We start from the raw sequence: 20,932 nt of genomic DNA, 5'->3' as shown, positions 1-20,932 counted from the left end.
TCATGATCCCAGACTAGGAATTGTTTTTTAGAACAAGATATAAAAAGCAATAGCTAATATGGAAAGCATTTAATTATTTGACTACATTAAAATTAAGATTTTTTTATACATCAGTAGACACTATTAAGAGAGTGAAGATAAACTACAGGGTGAGAAAAAAAATTGCAACCACATAACTGACAGTAGGCATATATCCAGAATACAGAAAGAAGACTTACGAATTGCTGTTGGTTTTCTCTTAGTGACATGTACAGGCTTTTTGTCCAAGAAATGGTGAATTTCCTTAAGGTGAATAAACTTATGAAAAAGTACTCAGTATCATTATTAATTAGGAAAATTTCACACACATACACCCCCTTGAAGTAACTAATTCCTTGCTCTCATTTATTCATTCATCACATATTATCCAAAGAATCTTCAAATGCCAAGTACCGATGAAACAATGTTGAGTGAGTTTACTTGTAGAACAAATGTGTGTGTGTCTCTCTCTATCTTTTTAAAAATAAGACAGCCTTTCACAGCTCGTGGCACAATGGCCATATACCTTTTCATTTTTAGGGAATATTTTAGGGAACTTTTGTAATGCAGAATTTTATACATCTACACAAGTGGGGTTAGTGTAGAACAAGTTCCAATGAAGCCATAACTCATTTTCAAGTCTTGGCCAGTATTGTTTCATCTATACTTCCCTTTCTTCCACCTGCTACCTCTATGCCTAGATTATTTTGAAGTAAACCCTTGATATTGTATCTTTTCATCCCATTTTATTCATGGGTATCACTAAAAGATAAAGACTATAAAAATATGCTATGACACCATTATTAAACAAATATCATTTAGATCCTGTCAGGCATCCCAGTCCTCTTATAGTTGCATTTTCTTCCTTTCTTTCTCCCTTTCTCTTTTTCTTTCTTTCTTTCTTTCTTTCTTTCTTTCTTTCTTTCTTTCTTTCTTTCTTTCTTTCTTTCTTTCTTTTTTCTTTCTTTCATTCATTCTCTCTCTCTCTTCCTTTAAAAATTTTTTTTCTTTGAATTAGGATCCAGTTAAGGTCCATATATGGCAAAAGGTGGCCATGCTTCTTAAGTTATTTAATCAATAGGTTCCTCTTCATTTTTTTTTCTTGCAATATATTTGTTGAAGAAAGCAATCATTTGTTCTGAGGAGTGTCTGATTGTCTGGATTTTGCTAACTGCATTACCAAATTGTCATTCAGTATGTTCTACTGTATTTCCTGATAATTGGTAATTAGAACTAGAGACCTGATCAGATATCATTTCTAAAAATTGTAAAAGTTGTCTGGTCTTACGAATATCATGTCCCTCTTAGTCACTAAAATACTTCTTGCTGTAAAGTCTACTTTGTCTAATATTTACAAATGTTTAGGGATTGCTCTAGATATACTGTTATTATTGATTTATAGTTTAGTTTCATGTGGTCATATAACATTTTTTAGAGTTTAAAATTTATTGAGATTTGGTTTTGGTCCAGCAGATGGTCTATTTTTGTTGAGACATACTAGGTGCACTGAAATATATATTCTGTGATTTGGGGAATAAGGTTCTATAGTTGTCAATTTGGGCAGATAGTTTTAGTGTGGTTCATATATTTATTATCTTTGCTGATTTTTTTCTGTAGTTGTTCTATTAGTCACTGAGAAAAGGATGTGAGACTCTCCACAGTAATTGTAGGTTTGTTTATTTCTTCTCTTAATTCTGTTTTTCTTAATGCACCAACTGTGGTCTTTCCTCAGTGGAAAAGCCTTAAAAATGGGAAACTCACTCAGAGCTGCTCTCTTTTTCCATGTGTGGACTCCCTTCTGGTTTCTGCCTGCTTTTGGTAGCTATCCATTTCCTTAAGATTATTGTTTTTATACTTTTAACAGAGTATAATTGTTTCCTGTGGGAGGTTTGGTCTGATACATCTCCTCTGTCATTACCAGAAGTAGAACTCCTATTTTGTGTGATATAATACAGCTGCTCCAGATTCTGTTGGTTAGTGTTTGTGTGATAATATTTTTCATCCTTCTATTTTCAACTTCTGTCCTTATATTTAAAGCATGTCTCTTACAAATGGCATATAATTGGTTTACTGGTTTTATTTTTACTTTTCTTTTTTTTTTTTTTTTTTTTTTAGATTTTATTTATTTATTTGGCAGAGAGAGACACAGCAAGAGAGGGAACACAAGCAGGGGGAGCGGGAGAGGGAGAAGTAGGCCTCCCGCGGGTCAGGGAGCCTGATGCGGGGCTTGATCCCAGGACCCTGGGATCATGACCTGAGCCGAAGGCAGACGCTTAACGCCTGAGCCACCCAGGCGCCCCATTGGTTTTATTTTTAATCCAGCCTGATAGTCTGCTTTTTCAATGGATTGTTTAGTCAATTATATTTAATACAATTACTGATATTTTTAAGTTTAATTTTGCCATTTTGCTATTTGTTTTCTATTTGTCCCATATATTCCTTGTTCCTTTATTCTTTTTCTGACCTCTTTTGGATTAAGCAAATGATGTCATTCCATTTTTTTCTCCTCCATTAATTTTTTATTTATAAATTCTTTTTTTTCAGTAGTTACATTTGATTTTAATAGGCATCACTGACTTATTACAGTCTACCATACTGTGATTCTTTTACCACTTCTGAAACAGAACAGTAATCTTTTATCAGTTAAAGTCCATTTACTTCCTCCTCTGCCCTTTTAAAAAAATATTGCTGTCACAATTTTTACCTTTACACATGTTAACTTGTAAGGCATTGCTCTTGTTTTCTTAAATTTTAAGCATCAGCATTCTCATATTTATTGACACATTTATCATTTTGGGTGGCCTTCTTTTATTTCTGAAGTTTTATCCTTTAATCTGGGATCATTTTCTTAGTCTTAGGAACGTCTTTTAGTATTTCTCTAGTGAAAATCTTGTGGGAAGGGATTTTTTCAGCTTTTATGTGTCTGAATATGTCCTGAATGATCGATTGCTTGGTGGCTCTTTTCACTGGGTGTAGAATTCTAGCTTGGCACCTTTGCTTTTTTTTTTTTTTTTTTTATCACTTTAAAGACATTCCATTGACTCTTGCATCCATAGTTTCTGTTGAAAGTTACTTGTTTGTCTTATTGTTGCTTTGAAATTAACATGGCTTTCCTCTGGCCATTTTTAAGATTTTTATCATTGCTTTTTTTTTTTTTTTTTAAGGTAAACTCGACCCTCAACATGGGGCTCAAACTCACGACCCCAAGATTAAGAGTCTCATGTTCTACCAACTGAGCCAGCCAGGTGCCCCTCATTGCTTTTACTTTCAACAGTTTAACTAACATGTGTTTAGGTATGATTTTTTTTGACATTCATCCTGTTTGGGGTTCATTGAGCTTTTTTGCAGGTTGTTGTCTTTGTTAGTTTGAGGAGATTGCTTAGCTATTATCTCATCTCTCAGATATTGTTCTCCCCCATTCTATGTCTTCCCTCATTCTTCTCAAATTAACCATGTTAAGTCTTTTGACTATGTCCCATATGTCTCTTATATATTATTTTATTCCTTCCATTCTTTTTTTTTTTTACCTCTGTGCTTCAGATTGGATATTTGCTGTTGCTTGTCTTAGAGCTCAGCAGTTCTCTCTTCTCATGGGTCTAAGCTGCTGATAAACCTATCCACAGATTTCATAATTTCAGATATTGCATTTTATGCATGTTATCTTCCATCAGTGAGGCCCCCCCTCCCTGTTTGGCAGATGGGGGTAGTCATCTCTGTCCAGTCAGAGATTTGGGTAAGTAATACCTATGTTGTTATTTTAATAAAACTCAGTCTGCTTTTGGTTTGTCCATGTTTCTTTGGCATGACTTGTCTAGACTTTTGACAGAAAAGCAGGTCTCTGTCTTCTTAGCTCTGATACTTCCCTTTGGATATTAGGCTACCACCCATACATCCTAAAATCTGGCACATTTCTTGAGAGGAGACTAGTTATGTGTTTGTTGCAGATCCTTTCTCCCTAGTGGGACTTCATCTCTGAAACACGATATGAATTAGAGATTTCATTCTACCATTTTGAAGTTTCAGACACAGACCTTAAACCTCTCATACTTTCCAGGAACTCAGCAGTTATTTCTTAGGAAGAATCAGCCTTGTGTTTGGGGTTCTTTTAGTTTTCAGATTGTCATGACAACCCCATGAGACCATGAAAAGCTCTGCAAGTTTCTCTTTCCTCAACTAGAGTTCCTCCAAATGACTCAAATCTTATTCTTTAGCCCACACCAAGAATTGGCAAAGACCTCTAGGGAAGAAAATAGCCAGTGATTGTCAGATAACCTAGGAAGGGCTTTTTCTCCGGAATTTTAGATAATCCAAAATTCTCATTGCTCCCACAGTTCTGTTATAAAAATAATTTTTACAGTTTATCAGGGTTTTTTTCCTAGTTGTTAAGATATTGGCCTGCCATGATGTCCTATGTCCTTCCCAGAAGCAAAATCCAAATGTGCCTATTCTTGAAAAGAATGAATGTAAAATATAAAACCTTCCTAAGAATAATCAAATGTCAAATACTGTCAAAAATAATGTCAAAAATTGCTGCCTCCATGTCATCAATCTCTTCAAGAGAGTTCAGAGCAGTGAGTAATCAAGAGAAATTACTCCAATGCCAGTGACCCACATATGCTAATAGAAACTTTCAGATCTAGATCTAAATATATTTATATATACATAAAGTGTATTTTTTTCATCTGTTGAGCTGCTTAGTGTCTTGGTTCAACTTGCAGATAAAATCTGAAGATTTTTTCCCTTGTTAATTTTTTTTTTTTTTTAAGATTTTTATTTATTTATTTGACAGAGAGAGACACAGCGAGAGAAGGAACACAAGCAGGGGGAGCGGGAGAGGGAGAAGCAGGCTTCCTGTGGAGCAGGGAGCCCGATGCAGGGCTCGATCCCAGGACCCTGGGATCATGACCTGAGCTGAAGGCAGATGCTTAACGACTGAGGCACCCAGGCGCCCCTCCCTTGTTAATTTTAATTACAGTTCAGAGAGACTCTTGGAGAACGTTAGATATGATCGCTTACCCTGACTACTGTTTTACAAATAAAGGAGTGGGAACAAGAAAGGTTAATGAGTTGACTAAGACTCTAAAGCCAGTGAGATGAAAACCAACTCTCTTCCCTCCTCCATTCCAGCATTTCTCTGTGTCAGGGCCTGACTACACCATTGTTATTCATGACTGGCTGACTGGCTGGCTTCCTTCCTTCCTTTCTTTATTTTTTTAAGATTTTATTTATTTTTTTGAGAGAGAGAGCACAAACACGGAGGAGGGGCAGAGGGAGAGGGAGAAGCAGACTCCCCACTGAGCAGGGAGCCTGATGCAGGGTTCAGTCTCAGGGCCTGGAGATCATGACCTGAGCCAAAGGCAGATGCTTAACTGACTGAGCCACCGAGGCACCCCTATTCATGGCTTTCTAAAGTATTAACAGTGTTTGTTTTTTATTCAAATGGCAAAGTTTTGAGTTTTTTGGAGTTAAAAAAAAACCTCTAGATAAGTTACGTTGATTGAAGAAATTGTGAATTTTTCAGATTATCAAAACAATAGAAGAAACCCTAGTTATGGAAGCATGATATATAGTTATATACTCTTTCTTGACACCTTATTATTATTATTTAGGCAAAAAACATGATCTAGTAGATGTCATTGATGATAATATAACATCACTTTAGTTTTAGCAATTTACTCTTTAACAATCTTGATTTGCAAGAATATATCATTTTTTTAAAAAATATTTATTTATTTGAGAGAGGGAGAGAGAGCGAGTGTGAATGTGTGCACTATGCAAGTGGTGGGAGGGACAGAAGCAGACTCCCCGCTGAGCAGGGAGCCCACAGTGGGCTCCATCCCAGGATGCAGAATAGGTCAGAATGTGGGAAACCAAGAATAAAGAACAAGGAAGAGAATAATAGAAAATATCTGATTAGCTGGGGCCACAGAGTCAACCTTATCTGAGGTGAGAAAAAACAAGGAAGTAAGTATAGAGCCCAGAGTTGGTATGGCATTTGGGGGTTGGCAGACTGGATATATTGTGTTTTGGGTCAAAGAGAGCATTTATAGGGACTTGAAAGTTATCTAAGTGTTGGTTTGCTGACATGCCACCCCAGGCAGGAGTGATTCCATCTTGGGACTAGATTTTTATTGCTACAGTGCTAGAATATAAGCCTACTATATTAGAATGATAAAATGTTCTAATTTGGTTTACTTAAAAGCAAGTTTTAATGTAAATGCATGCTAGATTTTTCCTATAGCCACAGAAGAAAAATACCGAAGTCTCACAGATCATAAAATAACCCACAAAAATCAGCCAGAAATTATTGTATTTACAGAAGTAAAAAACATATATATATTCTAAAAGTAGAGCCATGATAAGCCTGTTTTCCATGATGGTTGACGCATTTGGAAGGGAGATGAAATTTATGGCTGAAACACTTTTATTTGCTTTTTATCTTTGAAAATTTGCCTTCACGAAACAGGATAAGAATTATTCTCAAGTAAAAACAGTCTCTCAAGTGAAATACTGAGTTGGTTTTTTGTTTTTTGTTTGTTTTTGCTTTCCAGTTTTACCCTCTAATCCCTTAAATGTGTGCAATTCAGTTTCTCTTTTTGAAATATATACGTGATCTCAATTGTGTACAGTATACTAAATAATCGCAGTTTTATACTATGTCAGCTACCTAAATTTATATGATACTGTATTTCCAAGTATTGCTGTCTATGGTCAAAGTTTTTATCACGATAGAGCAAATATGAAAATACCAAAGTACACATATATGGATATATTTCATTTTCAGCCATTCAGAAAAACAGATATGAATCACATTTTAAATGCATGCTATAGTAAAAATAAAGATTCCTAAAGCCCATATAAGAGGTTGATGTTTAAAAAAGATATTTAATTATTAAATTTTATTCTTTTCTAGACTACAGGTATTACTAAAATTTTCTGACATTATAATTTTTAAACCTCACAAAATTAAATTAACCTGAAAAAATGGTAATATGAAAGAACTAGTTAATGTTGTCATTTTAAGTATCTTGCCCATTAATAAATCTGATTTATTCCTTTTGTGCTGTACACTATAGTCAGAAGACTTGCTCAGTTTAATGCATTTGATTAGCTTAAGGTACTTGTCTGAATTAGAACATTAGATACTTAATGTCTAATATAACCCAGTGATTGTTGTGCCTGCCTCTGACTCATTCACTTCCTCTGGTGTGTAATAGGATTTTATGCAGTGCGTTACTCCTGTTCTTGTTTGTTAAATTAGGCTCTAACTTTAGAATATATATACACTAAAATGAATGGAATCCATCTTCAACCAGTTTAGTGTAAAAATGTAAAGTCAAACTCACATACATTTGCCTCGGACTTAAAAACTTAAGGCAGGTATGTATTATGCAATGAAAATGTTGATGCCTTGATGTTTTTTGGAAGCTAATGACCTACTTTTTATTTTTTTAATTATAATACCTTCTAAGAGGGATGACGTAAGGAAGTGTATTAGTTATCAACTGTAAGTGCTCTCACTGTAATGAATCTGCAACGTGATCTGTGTAGTTGAAAGAACACAGTGTTTTGCAACAAGCATAATTCATTTTTTAAAAAATATATTTGATAGTAAATTCATTATCTTTTATTTGCTGATCCAAATTTATAGCTATGATCTAAAATTTTTTGCTATTTCCTCTTTTTAATTTATTTATATTTTTTATTTAGAGAGAGTGCGTGTGCATGTGCACATGAGCCGGGGTGGGGGTTGGGGAGAAGGAGAGGGAGAAAGAAAATCTCAAGCAGGCTCCACACTCAGGTTGGAGCCCAACATGGGGCTTGATCTCAGGACCCTGAGATCATAACCTGTGTCAGTCGCTCAATCGACTGAGCCACCCAGGCACCTCTCTTTTATTTTTGAAAAGTGTTCCAAATTATTGCAATATTATCTTAATTGATCATATGTGCAGATGTATACTTCAGACCAGAAGATACTGATTTTGGGGAGCTGCTTCATAAAAATTAAGAATGTGTGTTTAATGTAAATCCATATTATTTTATGTGAGGCAAAATAAATAGGTTTTAATAGGGAAACTCTAGTTGTCTGGTAGTTGAGATTCCCAGAATCAATCATGTGAGGCCATCAATCATTTTTTTAAAAAGATTTTATTTATGTATTTATCTGAGACAGAGCAAGAGAGTGAGCGAGCACAAGCAGGGGAAGTGGCAGGCAGAGAAGCAGGGAGCAGGGAGCCTGGAGCCCGATGTGGGGCTCAATCCCGGGACCCCGGGATCATGACCTGAGCCTAAGGCAGCTGCTTAACCGACTGAGCCACCCAGCTGTCTCAATTATTTTATTTACAGTTAAGAATAATCAAAGTTGTTAGAATCTTAATCCATTTTTATAGGATCTGCATATAGAGGAAATAACCTATCATTGTCTGCCATGCTTGCAGTTCTTTAATCATGTATAAGAATATCATCTTAGAAGAAAGTATCTTAGACTACATACACAGGCCTTAGTTATGCAGTTTTACATAAGACTTGGCTATAATTTTTTTTAAAACTTCATTTAGAAATAGTAGTAATGACATCAATTATGTTTATGTAGCCTTGAAAAATGTATTGGAATGTCATGTGGTTTTGTTTTTCTTACTCCTTTATTTGAATATGCACCTATTTTCATAATGAGAAAAAATTTGATTTTTTTTGTTACGTATAGTATTAATTGCATGTATGTGTAAGAATTTTCAGAGTTATTTTGGCATGGGTAGTAAAGGTAATCATGTTCAATTAACAAATTGGCTACTTTGTATTATCTTATTCTGGTTTACTCTTTTATTATTTAATAAAGACCATATTTACTAGCTCTTCTTTTTCCTCTAAATTTTGGGACTTAGATATTTGATAACATAGGATTTGTGCTTTTGCTTTAGGTTTTAAAATAGATGTTGACTTTCAAAAATGCAAGATATTCTGGAATGAAAACAAAAATATAGTATGATCACTTATTCACTGAGCAAATATTGAGCATCCAACATGCTAGTAGTCACTATTACAGAAGCGGATGTAAAATAGTGCTTCAGATTCATTTAAAATTTTGTGTATTAAGTTACTTAATTAAGTTACTTTGGGTATTAAGTTACTTCTTTGGAAGTAAACAAAAATAAAAAGTATGATTCTGTTCTTGTTACCATTGCCTAGTTAATCTTTAGGTAGCTCTTTATGGTGGAGAGATAATGTGTTTTTTAAGTCGGTGGACTTGGGTTCTAGATGGTTGTACCAACTCTGCAGCATAACTTTGCTTGTCATTTTATTTTACTGGGCTTCAATTCCTCATGAAAACATGGGAAACTCAGAGGTTGGATCATTTGTGTTCAAGGGTCTTACACTGAGTAATGGCAATATCCAGAGCAGAGAGCAATTTATTCATGTCCATAAAGCCAGACCGGTCATATTCCTGGTCTGTTCTTGCTTAGCCTTCTTTGCTACCTCCTCTTCTTTTTCCCTACCTGTAATTATCACTGAGCCACAGGGCTCAGTTCCCTGAGTGAGACCCTTCTCTATATTTGTTCTTACTCCTGGTGGCATCTGATTCAATTAAATGGCTCCAGACTCGTACACTTGGTTGTAAAATAGGTAGTTCAAACTTATTACATCTGAAATAGAACTCTGGATTTTTATCATGAAAACAACTCTTTCCCAAGTGTTCTCCACCTGTGTAAATGACTTCACCATTCACACAGTGTTTAGGCCTCAAACCTAGAAACAGCCTTGATTTTTCTCTTTTCTTCATGTCACTCATTCAGTCCATCAGTGGTTCTTGCCATTTCATCCTTGAAAATATATTAGGACCCTGAGCACTTCTCTCTTCCCCTACCTCTACCATTGTAGTCATAACCACCACATCTTACCTCTGAAGTACTGCAGTAGCTTCTTAACTGATAACCCTTGTTTCTCCTCTTGCCTTCCTGTGGTTCATTTTCCATAAGCAACCAGAATAATTCTCTAAAATTAAGTCATATCATGTTTTCTTAATCAAAATCTCCCAGTACTTTCCCACGAAACTCTTTACCATAGCTTGTCCTTCTCTGACTTCATTTCCTACTGTTTTCTTTCTCATTCATTCTCTTTGAGCTTTATAAATCTATATGTTTTTCCAAATACCTAGCTTGTTTCCTATCTCAGGGCCTTAGCAAATTTATAGACATTTTACAGACACTCTTCCTGGAGTGTTTTTCTTCAGATATGTATTTATACCAATACCAATATCATTAAAATCAGAATTTTTTTTGGAAAATGTATATTTTACAATATAATGGCTCCTGAAACCCTGGTGTGGTTATGGGTGTATAGTGTTATGTTTAGAAACCAAAGATTACCATTAATAAGTAATAGTAATGCAAAAAAAAAAAAAAAAAACCAACTCAGAAAGAATTTTGAGGCCTGCTAAGTTACAGAAAATGCCATTGTGAAAAAGATGGATGTAAATCTTTTATGAATGAACTCTGAGTGTTTCCATTTAGTATTAGGAAAAGTCCTGGGTGGAATTTGGCATTATCCTTGAAAGTTATTTCAAATGCTCATATGCCGCCAAAGAGCTGTACAAAACTGCCACTTAGCCCTAACCCAGGGTTATATGAAAAAGACATTCTGCCTTGTTATGAAATGACTGATTTTTGCAACTGAGATATGCACAGGTGAATGTTAGAAGATATTCCATAGGGATGCCTGGGTGGCTCAGTCGGTTAAGCATTTGCCATGGGCTCAGGTCATGATCCCAAGGTCCTGGGATCAAGTCCCATATGGGGCTCCCTGCTCAGCGGGGAGTCTGCTTCTCCCTCTTCCTGCTGCTCCCCCTGCTTGTTGTGTGTGTGTTCTCCCTCTCTGACAAATAAAAAAATTTTAAAAAAAAGAGAAAATATTCCATAAAAATGTGAAGTATGATGGGGAAAATATTCAGTCATAATAATACATATTATTAAAAACAAAATTCAGCTATTTAGTATTAATTGGAAAGTACTTTTTCCCTATATTTTATTATTTAATAGACTTAAAATTTTTTATTTTTTTCAGTCCACATGCACTTTTTAATTGGTAATTACTTTTACTGGCACACAGAGTTTCCAAACGTTGTTGGCTATCTCAAAGTAAAATTAATTTCTGTTTCCATAAAAATAGCTGACACGTGGAATATACTTAATAGCCTACAAGTGTTTATGCATATTACTTCATTTAACCTTCGGAACAGCCCTGTGTGAGCTAAGCAGTATTATCCCTGCTTTACGGATAAGTAAATGGTGACTTGGTTTATAGGACTTTGCCTGAATCACACAACCAGTAAAAGGTATAGTTTGAATTCCTAATTAGCTCTTCTGATCCTGAAACCTGAGCCCCTTCCATAGCAATGCCAGTGATCCAAAGTTCAGCCAGCCAGATGAGAACAGATCCAAGACACAGTGGCATCTATCTCTTAAGCATTTGTGAAGGACTGTGTGTTCCTGTGTTCCTTGCATGATTGACTGACTAGAGCTAAGTGTCTGGTGATGTTGACCAGTCAGTATCTCAGGAACCTGATTGCGGTGGAGTCTGCTTAATATGATTGCTACATTTTCATTGTTTCCTGGGGAAGTAACATGAATTGTTAATGGCAGGAAATTCTAACATGTTTTAGTGTTAGGTTTGCATAAAAAGATTCAGTGAGTACTTTGATTATTACCTTTGTAAGTGTGAATACAAAGCAGTTTCAGCACATTGACATTCTTTTCAATCTAATGAGAATAGGCATTCTCTGGCATATTTCCAGTAGAAAAACTGCTTTTCAAAGGATAGGGTTCTGAAAACATCAGGATCCATGGATTAGGTTTACTATAAAAATATTAACTATTAACATGAACTCAGAAACACTTATTATCAGTCTAGAAATTACTAGAAACTGCTTTTTGTGCTCCAACCAATGAGAATTTTAAACTTCAGTTTGTATTGTGTCAATATAATATTGACAATATTCTGTCAGGTTCCTTTCAACAGTTATTTTAAGAAATAATAGTAAAGTTAGCAAAAAAAGTTTCTTTTTTCTTATTAAATAGGAAAATATAAAATATTCCATCATTTTGGAAACTCATGTAAAAGCTTAATTAAAAAAACTTTTACCTTAAAAAAAATCTACATTCTAGTAGATGAATTTGTTAAAACTAAATTGGAAGTTTGGCCTCTAAAGGTGGAAAAGTACTAAATCGACTAGTTTCTTCTGGTTTCCATTAGTCTTATACTTGTCTTTTTTTTTCTTCTTTTTTTAAGATTTTATTTATTCAAGGGCACCCGGATGGCTTATTCAAAGGCACCCGGATGGCTCAGTCATTAACCGTCTGCCTTCGGCTCAGGTCATGGTCTCAGGGTCCTGGGATTGAGCCCCGCATCAGGCTCCCTGCTCGGCGGGAAACCTGCTTCTCCCTCTCCCACTCCCCCTGCTTGTGTTCACTCTCTCGCTGTCTCTCTCTCTGTCAAATAAATGGATAAAATCTTAAAAAAAAAAAAAAAAGATTTATTCATTTGACAGAGAGAGAGCACAAGCAGGGGGAGTGGCAGGCAGAGAGAGAAGCAGGCTTCCCACCGAGCAGGGAGCCCGATGTGGGGCTCGATCCCAGGACCCTGGGATCATGGCCTGAGCCGAAGGCAGACGCTTAACTGACCAAGCCACCCAGGCGCCTGTATACTTGTCTTTTTATGAAAATAGCAAGTTCTCCTAGGAAAGGATGGAAACTATTATCAGAGCCTTAGAAACATCCCCGCCCCCCCACAAGGCAGATGAAAATCTGTCCATGGAGCTGAAAATCTTTTCCTTTTCTGAGTACAAAATTTCAAAATACACTTTTCTGCTCTTCCTTTCAGAATATACAAGTGTAAAACTTTTTTGCTTATCTTTTATTCTGAAGTGGTTTGCCTTTTTCCTAGGCAGTATGTGAGGTTAGATTATGTAGGTGGGGTTTGTGAGTGCCATTGTGGTTGTATTTCAAGATAATAGAGAAGGGGGAACTATCTTCTGCAACCTTAAGGTTGAATCAGTACCCCTGCCCTCACCCCATTTGCCTTTAAAAACAGTTATTCTCACTTTCAGTCTCTCTGGTGGTGATAACTGTTATCAGCAGTCTTTTAACTGGTATTTGGTGCATAAACTGTACTTGAGTCTCTGTATCCATTTTCTGTACTTTTTTTTTTTATATGAGTGTAATTGACACACAAGTTACATTAGTTTCAGGTGTACAACATAGTGATTCAACAAGTTTATGTATTATGCTATGCTGACCACAAGGGTAGCTACCATCTGTTACCATATAACCTATTATAATATCATTGAGTGTATTCCTTATGTTGTGTGTTTTATTCCCATGACTTATTGATTCCATAACCGGAAGCCTATATCTCCCACTCTCCTTCTCCCATTTTCCCCATCCTCCCACTCTCCTCCCTTCTGGCAACCATCAGTTTGTTCTCTGTGTTTATAGGTCTGATTCTGCTTTTGTTTGTTTGTTTATATTCATTTGGATTTTTTTCAGATTCCACATATGAGTGAAATCATATGGTATTTGTCTTTCTCAGTCTGATTTATTTCATTTAGCATAATTTCCTCTAGGGCTATCCATGTTGTTGCAAATGGCATGATCTCATCCTTATTTATGGCTATATAATATTACAGACAGACAGACAGACACACACACCACATCGTCCTTATCCACTTGTCTATCGACAGACTCTTAGGTTGCTTCCATATCTTGGCAATTATAAATAATGCTACAGTAAACATAGGGGTGCATATATCCTTTCAAATTAGTGTTTTTGTTTTTTTTGGGTAAATATCCAGTTGTAGAATTATTGGATCATATGGTATTTCTGCTTTTAATTTTTGAGGAACCTCCATGCTGTTTTCCACAGTGGCTGCACCAATTCACATTTCCACCAACAGTGCACAAGAGTTCCTTTTTCTCCACTCCTCACCAACACTTGTTATTTGTTGTGTTCTTGATTTTAGCCATTCTGACAGGTGTAAGGTGATACCTCATTGTGGATTTGATTTGCAGTTCCTTGATGATTAGTGATGGTGAGCATCTTTTCATATGTCTGTTGGCTATCCATATGTCTTCTTTGGAAAAATTCTATTCAGGCCCTCTGTCTATTTCTGTACTTATTTTTAAAGACTGACATTCACTTACTTGAGACTTTCTAAAAGCAGCCTTTGAAAGAGGCTGTAGTAGCAAACAAGACCATATTTAACTGTTCAATAAATTTTTTCTTAATTATTAAGGGCAAAGTGGGAAAAGTTAGGACTGCTTGGAACCTGAAAAATATATATATTAAAAAGGACCAAAAGATTTTAAATCTCAGAAGACTATAAATAGTAATAGTAATAACAACAATGGGGCATCTGTATAGAATTGTTAACACTTGAAGAATCTCACAGAGGTGTATGGAATTTTAGTGTACTAATCTTGCTACTTATCAATAGGTTTGACATTTTTTTCAAAACAAAAAGCTACCAGTGTATTTAATTTTACCACACTCACACAAAAAGATTTTTTAAAAGGTTACCAAAAATACTCTCAAATGACCAACAATCTTTTTCTAGGTTACTGATGAAGAATAACTTTGGTATTAATGTCCCTGTCCCTCATGTTTCTGTTCCTCCTCCCCTGAAGTCCAGCATTAATTGCATTTTCATAAAGACTGCATTCAACAAGTCAGTCTTCCCACAAATCGTCCCTGCAGCTTTGTTCACGTGCAGCTCTCTTGGCCACATTGAAGTTGTCCAGTTTCTTTCTCTTAACTTTGAAGTGTCTTTTCCATTAAGAGGTCAGATTTGGGTTAATTATTCCAAATGCACAATCTTTTGTAGAATCTTTTTCCACTTTTCGAAACTGTTGAGTTATGACCCTAATTAACTGTGTGGTTGCAGTTTTGTACTGTGTTAAAGGCTCACAGTGTATGAAAAGTGATCCCCCAAAAGAAGAGATATTAGCAATAAGAAATGTCTCTGACACCTGACACAGAGCCTGACATATAATTAGTGCCCCATGACTATTTATTGAACCAATGATGGATGTGTCAATGACTAACATTAATTACTTACAACCTATCACGTCCTTGGACTAAGGACTTGCTCTGTATTCTTCATGAATCCTCACAACAGCTTTGTATGAGCTGTGCACTTCAGCACATACCTATTGTCAGTGTACCCCAGCTCTCCTATGTCAGTCCCCCAAGAGAGGTCCCCATCAAGTGGGTCATGATCGACCAGTTACTGCTTTGGATTTTTGCTGCCTGGGCAGTTTTGCATTATCTGGAGAGTGCTTTATATATAGTGTACCCCAACACTCATTTAACTAATAAAATAATAGAAGAGATCATAGGTACATAAAATAAAAAATAGATATCCAAACAGTAGGTTCTGTATGACTTTGGAATATGTCGTATAAATTTCTCAATGCAAATTGACTTTTGTTTTCTCCTAACAATTGAGGATCTTTAGAGACATGACTTAGATGCTTGTCTTTGGATTCAAGAAGACCCTAAAAGTATCCTTTTAGACATTACAAACACATACATACACACACATATTTGATACTTTGTGTTCTATGTTTTATACACTATTATACATTTGTATGTTTATATATGTGATATATGGCATTGACATTTTAGAAATACAGTGTATCATATTTTGGGAATATGATATATTGTACTTCATCTCATACTGTTTTTCTCCAGTAAGTCATGAGGGAAAAACTTTTGTCTGGTTCACCAGTATAACTTTGCATCTAGAAATATGCCTGGACTGTAATAGGCACTTAATAAATGTTGTAATTAAAAAGCAAATGCTTTGGGGGGTGCCTCGGTGGCTCAGTCAGTTAAGCATCTGTCTTTGGCTCAGGTCATAATCCCACGGTCCTGGGATCAGCCCCATGTCAGGCTCCCTGCTCAGCAGGGAGTCTGCTTCTTGCTTTTCCTCTGCCTCTCCCCTTGCTCATGCTCTCTCTCAAATAAATAAATTCTTAAAAAAAAAAGTAAATGGTTTGTACAGCATGGTGACCATAGTTAACAAAAAAAGTGAATGCTTTTCAATAAGAGGCTTATTGGGGCCTAATTTTATTTGTAGGTTAGTGAGTGTTCTTGTTTATTTTTGTTGTTGTTCTTGTTCTAGTTTAATTTAAATAGTCCTACTAATATTTAGTGATTGGAAAACTAGGTCTTAGTTTTGATTTCTCCTTTTTTTTTAGGAAGAATCCCCAGCACAAGATAGAATACAGACATAGTGCACTTCCAGGTAAGTAATTTTACTTCAGGAAACAAAATGAAATATTCAAATGATTCTCTTGTTAAACCTAGGTACAATTTCCAGTTATGTGAATTTTTTTTTATCTCTGCTTCTATGAATTTGCTGATTTTAATGATTTTCCTTAGATTAAAAAGAGTGATAAATTTTTTGTACACCAAATGTTTTCTACAATCATTGCACAACAATATATTTATCCTTATATCTTTTAGAATTCTCTCATTGACCAGTATCTGAAAACAAAATCTCAAACTAGCCTAAGTGATAATGAGAACTTACTGACTTCTTTAAGTGAAAAATCCAAAGTGTGGATGGATTTAGAAAAGATTTACTGCTTTGGCTCATTAGTAATGTCAGTAATGTCACCAATGACCCAATTTCCTTTCATCATTCTGTCTTTAGAGGGGGTCATTATCATCCTAAGACTGGCTCTTCCCCCCACAAAGGGACTATATGAATTACTGGGATCACTGATGAGTTTGTACCACCCCTGGAACTAGGGTAGGGTCTCCTTCTTCAGAACCACAGGGATGCCTGACGGAAACTAAAGTTTTGGGGGAAAGAGAGCGAGGGAGGACAGATACCAGAGAAGCAACCATCAAATGTCCTTCAGTCCGAGGTGCAGGCATCCATTCTACCTTCTCTTTTCCCAGTTCCAAACTCGAATACTTTTTACCTTTAACAAATTCTGGCTTCTTCATATCATTTATATAATGCAGAGGCAAATTTGGCACACAGTATTTCTGCCCACAGAATGAGAGAAGAAAATGCATATTCTGTAGGCTATGACCCCATGCACATGTATGTGCATAAACACAGCCCCCTTGTAACCAAGTGATAAAAATAAGGAATTTCACCATAAGAGAATTCCATTTGAAATTTCTCATTGAAACATACTTTTCGTGCTTTAGTACTTCAGACACAACTCATTTTATCTGAGCTAATAGGTTATAGAGGTTATATGTTATGTGTTATACTTTTTTTTTACTGGGGCTATATCTAATGATGTAGCATTTCTGGTGGTTAAATAAACTTTCTTACCAGGAGTCATGTAATGTATGTTGATTAAAGCATATTTTATTGGCAAGGTTTAACACTGTCCCATGATAATGCATTTGACACATCTGTATCTTTATAGAAATAAGAACCATTTTCCTAGGGGCGCCTGGGTGGCTCAGATGGTTAAGCGTCTGCCTTCGGCTCAGGTCATGATCCCAGGGTCCTGGGATCAAGCCCTACATTGGGCTCCCTGTTTGGCGGGGAGCCTGCTTCTCCCTCTCCCTCTACTGTTCCCCCTGCTTGTGCTCTCTCGCTCTATCAAATAAATAAATAAAATCTTTAAAAAAAAAAACCATTTTCCTAAAAACTATCAATGTGCATCAGATGGCATAGTTTAATCTGAGTTTTCTTTGAAAAGTCTCTATGAATTATCATTAGGGAATCTTCTGAAGGAAGAACATATTTTTACAACTGACTTTTTTTAACAGAAGCTTTTCATTTCATTGGAAAGCCAATTTTTATAAAAGTGTAGATATTTTTAAGCAACATTTAATTTAATTTTTTTAAAAAAGATTTTATTTATTTATTTGTCAGAGAGAGAGGCAGAAAGAGAGAGCACACACAAGCGGGGGGGAGCGGCAGGCAGAGGGAGAAGCAGGCTTCCCGCTGAGCAGGGAGCCCGATGCGGGGCTCGATCCCAGGACCCTGGGATCATGACCTGAGCCAAAGGCAGACGCTTAAGCTACTGAGCCACCCAGGCATCCCAACATTTAATTTTATATTTTTAATCTACTTTTAAGGGTTGTTATGTGGCGATATTGTCAGAACACTCTTTCTACTCTAAAACTTATAAATTAAGGTGTCTGGAGTATTTCCAATCTTAAATTAAATGTTGGGGTCTCATATTTCTTAATTTAGAGATATCTAACACTGAATTCTAACGTCCTTGTTTTTTTCATCTCCCGAATCCTTCAAGTTTAACATCATCCAAGATCTTAATCTCGTTTATATAGATTCAGTATACACTTATTGATTCATTATTGTGTCTTCCAAGTGAGCACAGTTAACAGAGATCCGTGAGACCCAGCTCTGGCTCTGTGTGCTTGTGGCAGGACGGTCTAAAATCTCTGAGGAGAGGGAGGAAGCACTTTCTGCTGGGGCTTACCAGGGTAGAGCACGGTGTGGGAATTTAGGCTAAGTTGGTCGTTAAGGTGGTTGGATTTAAATCATCTTTGTTTCTTAGCTCTGTGGTCGGTAGATAGAAGATATCCCAGAAAAAGTGAGTCATGGATCAGTGAAGGACATCGAGGTAGAAGATGGTAAGTGGTGTGTGGAGTTAGCAAGTGGATCAGTTTAACTAATACGGAGAGTGTCTGTAGTTACCGTGGATGATACTAAAAAGATGTATGGAGGCCAGATTATAGAAGCTCTTGAAAACTAGACTAAGATGTGGGTGCGTTGGCATGTAATGGTGAGGTGGTATTTTATCCAAATCAAGTTGGTAACAATGAGCCATCTGAGTTAGAGTGGGGAAAGGTTTCTGATGTCAGGCAGTTGAATAAAGGGCCAGAGCTAGGGTGGCTACCATGAGAATGGAAAGATAGGCATGGATACAAGTGAGATTTTGAAGGAAAAATCAGTCAGATTTGCCAACTAATTGGTTTGGGGCCTGAGATGACATAAAGGAAATAATGATGCCTCAGAATTATAATACAATTTATCAGGAGACTGGGGATGACATTTACATATCATAGAGATCAGGAGGAAGAGCCAGGTAGTTGTTGTTGTTGTTGTTTTAATTTAAACATGTTGAATTTGGGCGCCTGGGTGGCTCAGTTGGTTAAGCGACTGCCTTCGGCTCAGGTCATGATCCTGGAGTCCTGGGATCGAGTCCCGCATTGGGCTCCCTGCTCGGCAGGGAGTCTGCTTCTCCCTCTGACCCTCCCCCGTCTTGTGCTCTCTCTCAAATAAATAAATAAAATCTTTAAAAATAAATAAATAAATAAATAAACATGTTGAATTTGAGGTGGGGGTATCATAACTACACAATGAGACAATAAAATTTAATATGGTACTGGTGTTAAAATAACTGCATTGAACTCTTACTATTTAACTTCTGATTTGTAGCACTCCTAAAACATTTCTGTCTACAGAGTTCTTCCACACATGTAACAATTTATGTAGTGTATTTTTTTTTTTTTTGTAGGTTTGACTGCTGTCATCTCTTAAGTTTCTTATATATCTAATTGGTTTAAAATTTCACTAACTTTCCACACTTTTTTTTAGAATTGCTGTGGTTTTGGCACAAAATACTGAATGCAAGAGTAATCAATGCCAGGAAAATTTTATTTTATACTTTCTTAGCTACCTTACCTGTTGACAACATTAAAAAAAAATTAGCACCAGCATTTTATTATCTGATTATTGGAGTCATTCTGGCTTTTATTATTATGTGATATGCGTTATTCTAGGCTATAGGTACCATCCATGGCTGAAAATTTTTTTTTAAAGGTTTTATTTATTTATTTGACAGAGAGAGACACAGTAAGAGAGGGAACATAAGCAGGGAGGGGGAAGCAGGCTTCCCGTGGAGCAGGGAGCCCGATGTGGGGCTTGATCCCAGGACCCTGGGTTCATGACCTGAGCTGAAGGCAGATGCTTAATGACTGAGCCACCCAGGCTCCCCATGGCTGAAATTTTAGAATGTTCTACTGATAGTTATTTTAATTTCTCTCTAGTTCTGCAGTTGTATGCACACATTTGCTTATATATTCTTTTCTTCCAGAAGTAGAACCCAAAAGTTCTAGAAAGCTATTGTGGAAATTAATGGAACTTAAATGAGATTCTATAAACTGCTGCTTAGTGTGGGGAAATTGGAGAGATTTGGGGATACAAAAAAGGCTAGTGCAGTGGGATTTAAAAAGAGGAATAAACTTCATGTATAATAAAGTAGATCAGAATACACAAGCTGCTTTTCCAAGGCTAAACTATGACTATCCAGCTAGTAGCTTGGTGCATGAGAAAGATGTGTCTTTCGTAGTAAAATGAAGTATTTAAAAAAGTGTTTATTCTTGTAGTATGTAGTAGATTTTCATCTTTAGAATATTGGGCTAAAAGTTTTTTTACTTAATGAGAATTAATATCCTAATTAGTTCTCAGATTTACTGGTAAAGAAAGGAAAATAAAATCTGAAGAATTATGATGTTAAGCTGTAAATCTGCTATGAGGCATCTCTTAGATGTCATCTAAGATGACGATCTTAGATCCTAACACCAGAAATCTGTTTGGAAAAATCAGCACTTTGGAACGATCTTTTCTCTCTGTAAAAATCAACATTTCTTCCAACATGCATTTGACACAGTGTACTCTTCACTAGCTCTTCAGACTTATGTTCTTAGGGTAAGAACTGGTCGTGAAATTTTAAACCGTAAAGAAAAGGTTAGATACAAACTTAGGAATTGTTATTCTGATATGACACATCCCTCCACATGAACAGAAATTAAGAAATGACCACAGCCTAATATCAAATAGTTAATCTTCTGTTGTTTTGAATACGTTAAAAGAGTTTGTTACTTTCCTTTTTTTTTTTTTTTTAAAGATTTTATTTAT

At 36.0% G+C, this 20,932-nt stretch overlaps 1 protein-coding gene across 3 annotated transcripts in view; it reads left to right on the top strand.

The window, feature by feature from the left end:
• Nucleotides 1-20,932, top strand: part of APLF (aprataxin and PNKP like factor) — a 98,792-nt gene that overhangs the window by 69,509 nt on the left and 8,351 nt on the right. The window contains exons 9-10 of one of the 3 annotated variants that reach the window (XR_010405653.1): nucleotides 14,030-14,098; nucleotides 16,269-16,315. Coding sequence is in view for 2 of the 3 variants with exons in the window: in XM_064572417.1 (XP_064428487.1) it covers nucleotides 16,269-16,315; nucleotides 18,567-18,642 (123 nt within the window). In the remaining variant the exon portion in view is untranslated. Of the gene's footprint in view, nucleotides 1-14,029; nucleotides 14,099-16,268; nucleotides 16,316-18,566; nucleotides 18,643-20,932 lie in introns of all 3 variants that reach the window. The other 2 variants (XM_064572417.1, XM_064572416.1) reach the window with 2 other exon arrangements.

The sequence above is a fragment of the Mirounga angustirostris genome, unplaced genomic scaffold (genome assembly GCF_029215605.1).
Source record: "Mirounga angustirostris isolate CCGP_5_RB_7025 unplaced genomic scaffold, mMirAng1.0.hap1 SCAF_10, whole genome shotgun sequence".
Lineage (NCBI taxonomy): Eukaryota > Metazoa > Chordata > Mammalia > Carnivora > Phocidae > Mirounga > Mirounga angustirostris.
This window is presented reverse-complemented; position numbering and strand designations above follow the sequence as displayed.